The 11,032-nt window shown below is 42.8% G+C and overlaps 1 protein-coding gene across 1 annotated transcript in view; it reads left to right on the forward strand.

The window, feature by feature from the left end:
* The first annotated feature begins 277 nt into the window (after window positions 1-277).
* Window positions 278-11,032, forward strand: part of nf2a (NF2, moesin-ezrin-radixin like (MERLIN) tumor suppressor a) — a 26,563-nt gene continuing 15,808 nt past the window's right edge. Inside the window, exons 1-4 of the mRNA XM_030791409.1 lie at window positions 278-1,172; window positions 6,621-6,746; window positions 6,889-7,011; window positions 9,331-9,414. Coding sequence (XP_030647269.1) covers window positions 1,059-1,172; window positions 6,621-6,746; window positions 6,889-7,011; window positions 9,331-9,414 — 447 coding nt within the window. The 5' untranslated portion in view covers window positions 278-1,058. The remainder of the gene's footprint in view (window positions 1,173-6,620; window positions 6,747-6,888; window positions 7,012-9,330; window positions 9,415-11,032) is intronic.

The following is an 11,032-nucleotide window of genomic DNA, read 5'->3' on the forward strand; positions in this document are numbered from 1 at the left end:
TTTTCATCCAAACCAAGGTGCAATCGAAATTAACATAAGTTCTTTGCACACCAGGGAATGTATCACAAACTATTGAGACTCAGGGTTGGAGGGTCAGAAGATCACAAAACCACGGTTCTTTTTGAAGGAACGCAATCATACAAAGAGGCCAAGTAGGAAGGGCTTGAAACAAGCCTGTGAATCCTGATGGTTGTGAACCCACCCCAGTTTACCCGCCTCCCTTAGGTAGCTCAGAGGCTAACAACCGTCTCCTAAGTTCACCATTAGCCAACAATTTCCGAGTTAGTTACTTACATAAGGGAAAAGGACTGCCGTTTAACGTTTTAGTTGCCGTTAGGTAAACAAATTAACTTAAAAGTGCCTATTATGGTTAAAATGAGCGGAGATGGTGGCGTTAACTAAGGTACGTTTACAAAGTGCTAACCTATCGTAGCTAACAAGTAAACAAATGTTTACAAATTGAGCCACTAGCCAGGCTAATTTAGCCAGTTAGCGATGCATAAAAAGACAAGAGGACATTGCGTTTACTCTGCGGTTGTAAACTATACATTAATCACGAGCTCATATCAGTTTAACGCCAGCAAAGGCTAATAATGACAAATTGCCTTACTTTGTCTCTATTTGGCTATGAATCTAGATTTTCACCTGCAACAGGTAGAAATTTTACGACTATTTCGAGTGCTTCAGTGCTAACGCTAAGTTAACCAGCTCACTAAAGTTAGTTAACATTTCCTTGGTTTTATAGTTAAATTGAAAGTTTATTACTCTAACATCGTACGAGACGTTATAGTGATTATAATCGTATATATCACAGTGGATCTTTCTAGATGACCGTCGGACCTAAACATTTATCGACACGTATACCTTACCACAATAGTTATGATGCTGAGCGATGACTTCTCTAATATTAGTAAATGATCCACTGAGATTACGGAGAAACTTCAACTTTGTAGTCGTCGGGAGTCAAGACAAGGGCAGTTTCTCGCAACAAGTGCTCTAACTACTTAACTTGCCTAGCAAGCTTTCTCAATTTGGAAACAGAACACTATCAGTTTACTATGGCAAGGGTACTTGCATCCAAAATGGGACTCAACTCCTTGCGAAGAAAGCAAGCCAAGACGTTTAACGTCAGAATCACTACCATGGATGCCGACATGGAATTCAGTTGCGAGGTAAGTAACGGTTATTTGCCAGGAGCTCTAGAAACGTCCCCGCTCTTCTTTTAGTGTTGCTGAGTAAACGTGTTGTACCCCACCACATCTATGTAGACATGCAACACTGGAACTCGATAAGTTCGCTTGGCACAGTTTTGTAACCTAAAATGCTACCGTAGGTTTTAAAAGACTATCCATTAACATCTTCCCTTTTTCAGCCTTTACGATTCGATGCCCCAAACCGTTTCAGTTGTTAGCCACAAAGTGAGAGGGGAAAATACACTTCATCTTAGCAGGTTACGGTATGTTATTGACAGACAGGTACTTTTTTGGTGTGTCTCGCTAAACGACCTTTACATCAAAATGTCAAGTTTTTTAGTTATTTTTATTTATTTATTTTAAATATAGGGAGGCTGCTTCAGTCATTTTTCTTACTCAAAACACTGTCTACTCTTGTCCCAGACACACCTGTTATAACATTCAGATTCAAAATGGATGGATTGCCTCTAGCCGCTCCTCTGTGGGCGGCGGATGAGCAGGGTGTCTGTAGAAAAAAAAAAAAAAACCTCTGTCCTTGTTGAGACAGACAAACCATCATTCACTGCCTCAGTAACTTTCAGATAAGATGGACAGTTTTCCAAAATTCTCATTTTTACCGGTGAGAGACTAGGCCTACATTTCGTTTAGACAGCCAACCCAAGAGCAAGAGAAATTCTTATCTCCCTCCTTTTTTCCTGCTTACAAATGACAGGAAATGAGTGGCTCAGGCCCAAGGAATTTTTTTTCCCTTTTTGAATTAACAGAGAACAGATGGTAGCAAGAAATATGTGACAGATTTTTTTTTTTCCTCTTAAAACTAGTTCCACTAGTTCATGTTCTCCCCTATTATTAAGCCCTAACACATCATACAAGACCAAATGCTGCTCTCTCTGGGAGTTCAGAGTGCCACACGTTTTAGTCTTCAATCTGCTCTGCAAATGGCACCTGATTCAACTCATCAGCTAATTATCAGCCCCCGTCACTAGCCGAAACAGATGCGTTAGAACAGTGAAATACCTGAGCGCTTGTGGCTGTTATGATCATGACTTCCCAACAGTGGTCTGCCAATGCGCAGTCTTAAGTATGGAAAACAAATGAATCTGTAGGTCAGGAATAAACAGGAAAATATGAAATGAACATTACTATAGATATATATATTTTTTTTTTTAAAGTGAAATTGGTCGTTAAGTTTATCTTGAAATTTCACAAACTGAATGTTTTATTAAAACAGCGTGATGCTTTAAGATGTGATCGGGGCTGTCTGTCTGTGATTATGTACCAGCTGGGCGGCCTTTGGGTCCTGGTTTCTCAAACATTGTGATCCTGAGCGTGAGGTACTGTTGGTTCTGAGAGACGCCAGCACGCGGTCCGTACCTGGAAGTGTCACCTTACCTTTAAAACGAGGTTTAATGTCGTTATTTAGATCTTGCTTGGGTGAAACCTGTAATGTCATTACACTGATAAACAAAAGCTTCAAGTACATCAATCAAAGTAAAATGAAAAAAAAAAACCCAGAAAAAATGAGAAATAGTTGATTCAGATGCGACTTCCTGAAGCATGGCAATTCATTTCAGTTTATTTTATCAGATGTGTTTAGTTTTAAGGATTCTTCCAGAGTGAGTCAGTGTCCTGCAAGCATGGAAATTCATCTGATTACGTGTCACTGAGGTTCTAAGCCATTTTTCCCCTTCATTATTCAACAAATTATGAAAGCCTGCAGACAGAATCACACATTACTGGTTTAACGTGCACCAACATAATTCACAAACAGGCTCATGATTTTAAGACCTTAAATTAACCATAGATACAGCAAAAATATACATAGACTGACTTGTCATGTTTTTGCCTTTTACACAAATGAGTTCATAATCATCCTTACACAGTACCTTTTGTTTATTACATGTCCCAGACCAAACCACCAGAGGGCAGTGTGACTTTAGAAGAGTGTCATCTGGATTTATTTATTTATTTTTTAATAGTCACATCATCAACCACGACTGTCAAGAATATTACTGCAGCAATCATTTATAAGTTCACTGATCTGTTCTACAGATGTTTAAGTTACTCTGGAATTAAGTCTTAATATTGATGATGCTCCTGAACAGTAGAACTTCAGTTCAAAAGTGATAGCAACTTCTGCCTTATGCAAAGCAAGGGCCATAGTGGAAGGAAGACAAGTGAGTGTCCAGTGTAGTTTTTTCTGCTTTCTAACTGCACCCCTCATTTCTCAGAGGTACAGGCTTTCAGTCTTAAGGGCAGGGAGAGACTTGTTAGGAGAAACTGTGTAAAAGTTGATTTTGCTGCTCAGTCCGCTAGGGTAAGTGCAGACTCGAGTGTGTAGGACTCAGATGACCTTCAGGCCAGCAGTAAACAGCTACACCGCCGCAATTTTATTGGCTAACGCTCCCCATCTTTTAATGTGCAGATGAGCAAGAGATCTGTTTTCCTTGTGCTGAACACACTAACCTACTTTAAATTCAATGTTGCTCATCAGTTTTACAGAGCAACACCCCCGACCCCCCACCCCCCGGGCCGTCGTCTCAGACTGGACCAAATAAACATGCATTAAGTGTGACTGCAAAGCAACTGTCCTTGTGTTTTCAAAGACACAGAGACCGGCTCAGCGGACGAGGTCCAAAGCTTCATCGGCCAAACAACACTTTAAGAGCTGAAGTCACCACCTGTTTGCCTTGACATTTATGTCACCCAGAGTTTTGTTATGAATGACAATGATTTCTGATTGATCGACCGACAGCGTGTGATGGATTCAAAGCTAGGGCTAGTCACTTCGAAAACAGCCACGCCAGTTTTCACCGAGGGTTTCACGTGTTGCGCATTTAGTATTATTTGGCTGTCTTCATACCAAGAGTACCTTAAGCCTTGCGTTACATGAATTCCAGAGTTTGTATATCTCGTTTGACTCAGGCATCTCTTCTCCCAAAGCCAACGCCCTTCACTGCATTTTTGCGCAACACCGAGGTCGGCCCCTGAGAAGTCAGCTCTAACCCAGCCCTAGACTTGGGCTCAGGTTCTGAAAGGTTCTAGAGTTCTGGAAGCACAAGTGCATCTTCACTTAGTCCAAGAGGATGCATCCTGTAGTTAAGGGGAAGCGTTAACATCGGGCCAGTGCAGACGGCGTAGTCCTAAAGTGTTGAAAACTGTGGAGTTTAATAAGTAAGTGAACTGAAATAAAGCTGAATCGATAAGAGATTTATTGGTGGAGTAGCTTGGGCACAAGAGGTGATCGTGCATATCGTTAAGCCTTCATACCCGTAGGCAGATGCTATTGATTACGTTTAGACATTGCATTGAGCATTGGCTACAGCGTTCCTTTCAAAGAAATGTTTTATTTATTTATTTATTTATTTTTTGAAGGATCTCTTTTCTTACTAAAGGTAATGAGTTTATGGCTTATCTGTTCTTTGCACGCAGTGTATTGTGATCTGCTGTTTGCATTGGGTTGTTAGTTTTAGATTTCACCTTCCCTTGCAACGTCTGAATTTAGTAGCATAAGGACTGCTACTTGCTTTGCAAACATTGAAGTAAACATTAAGGGCTGTTTTTTGGGGCCGTGGTTTGTCCTAAACCCAGCACTGGACCTAATTGCATTTTGAATGGACTGTCTCTCCTCCCCGAATACCATTCTAAATTGGTATTCCATCTAAATTGGCATCCGGAAACACAGCCCTCATGGTCCTGTCCTCAGAGGCCGTTTGGGCATGGGCATGTGTTTACGTTTTAAGGAAGCTTGTTACTGGCCAGAAGTAAAGGCGGCGGGGATGTTTAGGCTAATTGCTATGACGCTGGATGGCCGCGTGTTGTGCGGAGAGCTCATGCATAAACATCGCGCGGCTGAATCCCACCTTGCTCCACAGCTGTGTCGGTCTCTCACAACTGCCAAATGCCGTCGACGCCAGCGCACCCCCTTAACATTCCATTAGACCGCGAGTCGAAAGCGATGTTTCTACGACATAACCAAGGATAGACGAGTCGTTTGTTTTTTGTTTTTTTTTTAAACAGGGGTCTGAGAAAGCAGCTTGTCTGTTTAGCCAGTGCTTTATCTGCAGCTTTACTTTACCTGATTTAAAATGCGTCGGCGCTTGGTCTTGTTTGGCGTTCCTCGACTGTAGTAAGTTTGAGTTATTGACTTGTTTTTTGTCCCCCCCCCCCACCCCCCCCCCCCCCTCACTGCTGGTGTTCCATGAATTTTTTTTTTAGTATGATATTGGCATATTTCGGCCTATTTGATCAACAGCAAATGAGATGATATTGAGCGGATGTTCATTTTGTTTTCAGCGCCCCCGCAATGTAACTGATTTTAAATCAGCTGTAGATTTGGATGCTCTAGCCTTATCAAAGTGGAGTTACGTTAGGTTCAAGACTTTCGCTATCTCTGGTGTAGGTTTTGCCCTCTCAACGTACATCAGAGTGTGAGAAAAAATAAGAGCATCAGATTAAATCAAACATCTCACAGAAATGTAAACACATAGGCAAATCTCTGCAGAATGAAGGCTGCAGTGTACCTTTTTGATGCTAGCGTACAAGCGCGGTTTCAGATTGGTGGCCAGTAATTCACTTTGACTTACATTCTGTGTCGTCTGATGGACTCTTTGCTTGACAGCATTCATATTATCCCACTCAGGGTCTCCGCCACACACAGAGAAATCATTTTTAGGCCATAATTGTTACTACAGTATGGGTCTGCATCACAGCTGGAGATTGGTTCAGATGTTTTCGCTACAAGAGCTGTTATTTGTGTTGTCTTTTTTTTTTTTTTTTTTCATTTGTCTGTTTGTTTGATTGTTTGAAATCTCTTTTCCTTTGCAACAGCCTGTCTGTGGCATGAATGAATTTGTCCCAGGTTGAACCCTCTGAATGTGTTCCGTCTCATAAGCAGTTGAAAGATCTAATCGTTATTCTTAGCATGCAAAGCACACGTATCACCCTGAATTGAAGGATTTTTTTTGTTGATATCTTCTAAACCCTCTACACCGATTCCTCAGAACCGTCATGAAGGTTTGAAGCCGACTGGAGATTAAAACCACTCTAATTGGGAATGAGACTATGATAGCCTAACTCTTTTCATCTGCCCAGTATGGAAATCAATTTCCGGCACCCCGCCTCGAATTAAGATGATTAAAGATGGACAGATAGGTTTGAGTTGAAAGAATGCGGGTTATTGACTACGCTGACTTTGTGAACAAACAACTCTCTTTTTCGTCCACACACTCACCTGTGCTCTTATACACACACACACACACACACATACACATATACGTATGCACACTCAGACATGCTTCTCACTGTCTCTGCAACTTTGCTAACAGAGGCTGTCCAGAAATCGCTGTCATTACATGTCAGGTTGAAGCCAAAGTACAGTATGTGTAGTTTGTCCCTCTAACAACTTTTGTTTTTTTTTGGTTTCAGACCAAATGGAAGGGAAAGGACCTTTTTGAGCTGGTGTGTAGGGCACTGGGCCTCAGAGAAACCTGGTTCTTTGGTCTCCAGTACACTGTTAAAGACACCGTGGCCTGGTTAAAGATGGACAAGAAGGTACAGAACACACACGTGAACTAAAGATATGTGTAAACCTGGGGACATACATATCAAATGCCTGAGAGCAAAACCAACTGCTGATCTAGGATCAGTTTTCGCCTATCTTAATGTAATTTGTTCTGACTGGGTTCTGTGGCAGGTTCTGGACCATGACATTCCCAAAGAGGAGCCGATCGTGCTGAACTTCTTGGCGAAGTTCTATCCCGAGAACGCTGAGGAGGAGCTGGTCCAAGACGTCACCCAGCACCTGTTTTTCTTACAGGTACAGAGTTTTCCTCCCTCACCGAGCAGAAGGCAACAAAACCTGAAACGGAAGACATAAAAAAAAAACAAAACAAAAAAAACCCCAGTTAATTCACATCCATATTTCTGTTTTGTCACTAAAACATGGCATTCTGATCATTAGCGCAATGTTTATCAAACTCTATAAGAAAAGTCAGTGATCGTCAAGCATCGCATGTGGTAATAATACACACGCTGTCTCGTCTCGTCTCGTCTCATGAGCGACAGCAACATGTCCCACCCAACCCAAAAATGCCACCCAAGAATACATGTAGGAGTATTGTGACTGTGAGTGCTGTTTTTTTTTTTTTTTTTTTTTTTTTTTTTTTTTTTTTTATTTCCCTCCCTGTGGGCTTTGCGGAGAGCCTGTTCTATGCTGGAATCTCTGCGGAGGGATGGAGGTGGTACGTTCCCTTTAATCCGCGTTGTGCTGACAGGTTTGTCTTTGGCTCCTTTAAACCTGAAACGTCAAGTGCCTTTTTTTTTTTTTTTTTTTTTTTCCCCTACAGCCCGTGGCAAAACTTTAAATCTTGACAAGCCTTATGCCAGACTCTCCTTTTTCTTCAGTTCACCCTTTCTCTGAGCATCTCGTCTCGCTTTCAAGACCGCTCTCGTTTCCAATATTGCTGACTTGAAATAAAGGTCAAATTAAGACCAGCGCACATTAAGTCCTCAGCTCACAAACCCATTTCATTTCTCCATAAACCAGCGCTCTAACCAAGGCACCCTTTCTGAAGATTTCTTCTTTCAGGTCAAAGGGTGAATCTTTTCATTGTATTTTGATTTTTTTTTTCATCTGGATGCTCGGTTCACGCGTTCCACCTCTCGCGGCGAACGTTCGCCCCGGCGCGGCGGGATCGATGCCATCTGTTTGTCTCGCCGCTGCCGGGAAATTCTTACCCCAGACGCGCTAGACGAGTGAACTTAAAGTTCAGGGAAAGGAGACGCGCTGTTCCTCCGGAGATCGAGGATTTATTAGCGCTCTTGTTGTCTTATTGAACGGACTACACTTATCCATTACAAATGGCCTGCGTTGTCCCTAAGGCCCTCTGTCCTCTCTGTTCATTACCGCCGCCCGCGTAATGCTCCAGTTCAAACTCCGCCTCGTAAAACCCACGGCGAAGGCTTAAGAGTCTACGACGTCGTGTGTTTGTCAGAGGTGAATTAAAGGTTCTTATCTGTGTGCTAAAACGTGCACGAACAAACACGAGGTTGGCGATTAACCCGCGCAGTCACCGATGGAAATGAATGTCAAAACAGCCGTAATGAATTCCAACCCGCTAATGAATGTTCATTCATTAAAGTACAAGCCTGTGTGTATTTGTGTGTGTGTGTGTGTGTGTGTGTGTAGGGTTGTTTGGGGTTTTTTTTATGCTCTCTGGCTGGATCAGCTCTTATCAGAATGGTCCGGCCTCCCCATTCCTGTTCTCAGAGTGGCATTTCATTTGTAAACCAGATTTAAAGAGCTGCATTTAAAGCTGAGTCGTTTGGGCGGGAGCCCGAGCTTTCGATACGAAGTCGATTTTTCAGGACCGTTTTTCAGACTGAGAGGGGGGGGGGGGGGGGGGGGGGGGGGGGATAGTGCAGTACATTTCTAGGTCAGTGTTTTCATTGGAGAGTCAAATTTTAAGTTAGTTGGGGCAAATATGTTCCTCCCATTTGTGGGCATGGGATGTTTATTGTGGGCTGTGTGTTTGTTTATGTTGGAATAAAGATGAGATTGAATAATCCTATTTCTCCAATAACCCTTTCAAGCTACAGGCTACAGGATCTGCATAGGAGGAATATTTAGTAAAACCAAAAAAATAAACAAAAAAAAAAATCGTCTTTTCTTTCATTGATAATGTTCTTATTCCTGAAATGAAAAATCAACATATCCACCTGCCAGTTAAGAGCGCAGCAGAAACTGTGCGAAATCAAAAACTCTTGTTTGCATTTAATATATGTCATCTTTATTGGGGGAAAAAGTTGAATATGGAAAGTCTGGGCTTTTTTTTCCCCCTTACAGAGGCTTGTTGACAGTTTGGTTAAAGCGTGAAGTGTGTAGCAGTATGTAAGGAGGTGGTTAGGACAGGTCAGCAGTTTAATACTGGCCGTCTGACACAGCCAAAGAAAGAACACTGTCCCTTAAAAACACCAGTCTCATTAGATCTTTGGTTTTAATTTGATATCGGTGTTACAGGGCCAAAGTGAAGGCCAGTCTGTTCAGGTCTGATAATTGAATTCTGTGTGTCATAACCCCTGCCAGTTTAAAAAAAAAAAGAAATGTCCTGATCCCTTATATCCAATTCCCCTCAAGGTGAAGAAGAAGATTCTAGAAGAGGAGATCTACTGTCCTCCAGAAGCGTCGGTGTTGCTCGCCTCTTACGCCGTCCAAGCCAAGGTCAGTTTCATCTTTAGCCTCTCTCTCTCTTTTTTTCCCCCTTTTTTTTTTTCTCCTCAAGTGCCTGCCTCACTGACACGTTCTCCTACCTCTTAAACTTTTCATAAAGCCGTTCTCAAGGACTTGTTCGGCTTACACGACCAGCGGCAGCAAAGCAGCAGCCGCAGCAGCCAAACTCGTGGCCGTGAGAGAGAAACCACCTTTTTCAAAACCAGATGTCAGTTTGACTGACAGCTGGGGTTCAGGTGAAATAGGCAATTTAGCTCCGAGAGAAGAAGAGGAGGAAAAAAAGCCACGGCTAACTGCACACGCCTTACCTTTCTATCTCTCTCTCTCTCTCTCTCTTTTTTTTTGGCCAATTTGGAGGTCTCTGGGTATGGGGAGCTGGTCCGTGTGCAGGTCCCTAATCAGGCCTGTGGTCTTTTACTCGCCGGCGAACACAAAGCCAATATGAAAGAGCACACAGTTGGGGAAAAAAAACAAAAAAAAAACCAACTTGAGAGTTACCACCACAAGCGAGCGTTTGTTGTTTTTAAGCCAATTTGTAAACGTCACACAGAGTGTAGATTGCCAGGCAGAGACGGGAAAGAGGTTAGCCTGACTCTAGTGTTTTCCTCACCAATGTACGGTCCTCGCACCGTAAATTATCCAGTCGTTCTTCAGTCATTCAGTTTTAAAACTAGCGTGCTGTTGGCTGATGGGAGCGACTTGAACAAACCCAACGCAGACAGACAGACAGAGAGAGAGAGAGAGACAGAGACAGAGCGAAAGAAAGTTGGCAGTATGGAAGCAGGTGGAGCTACAGTGAAAGTCTCTTAGCATGCGCCGCACATCCTGCTGTAAAGGAGACTTCTGACGGCGCGTCTCCGCCACGGCAGCTGTTCTCAGGATGCGGGGAGGGGCCGAGCCAAGAGGACGACAGACAGGAAGAAGACATCCCAGCCAAGACGCTCTGACACGCCAGCCTTAGCTTAGCGATTCAGCGTTACGGCTTTAGACGCAGAACTGAGAGCGTGAGAGGGGCTGACTCCCGGCCCCCCGCCTTGAGAACGAACGAACGAACATACAAACAAGCGATTATGTCGTTCCCTTAGATTTTTGTGTTTACACATATCTCGGTAACCGTGTTTTCTGAAGAGGATGCCCAGACAACCACACGTGTTGACTTTTTTTTTTTATTTTTTTTTTTATTTGTTTCTACACCGATGAGCTGACGAGCGGGCCCTGCTCCTCCAGTGCGCTGTGGCTCATCTCACTGGACCCAATGTAAATTAATTGAGAGCTTTTTTTTTTTTTTGGGGCTGGGTCACCACTTTTGCCTGTGGTATTTATAGACGTGTTAAGCAGTCTACTTATCATCATGCATTTTCATTAATACCTGGGTAAACCCTCCTTTTACCTAATAAAATGACAAATCCAGGAGGGCGAATAACATTAAACGTGTGTTTTACACAGTCTCAGCAGCTCGCGGGTGAAGGTTAAGGTGTAAAAAATGGTTTGGTACTTTTCCCCTTTGACTCTACGACATGTTACCCTTTGTTCACTTGTCTTTTTGAGTGGTTTAGCCATTTAAGAAGAAGAAAAACGCAAGTAGTGGCCTTTTCAAATTATCGGCCTT

The sequence above is a fragment of the Chanos chanos genome, chromosome 14 (assembly GCF_902362185.1).
Source record: "Chanos chanos chromosome 14, fChaCha1.1, whole genome shotgun sequence".
NCBI lineage: Eukaryota > Metazoa > Chordata > Actinopteri > Gonorynchiformes > Chanidae > Chanos > Chanos chanos.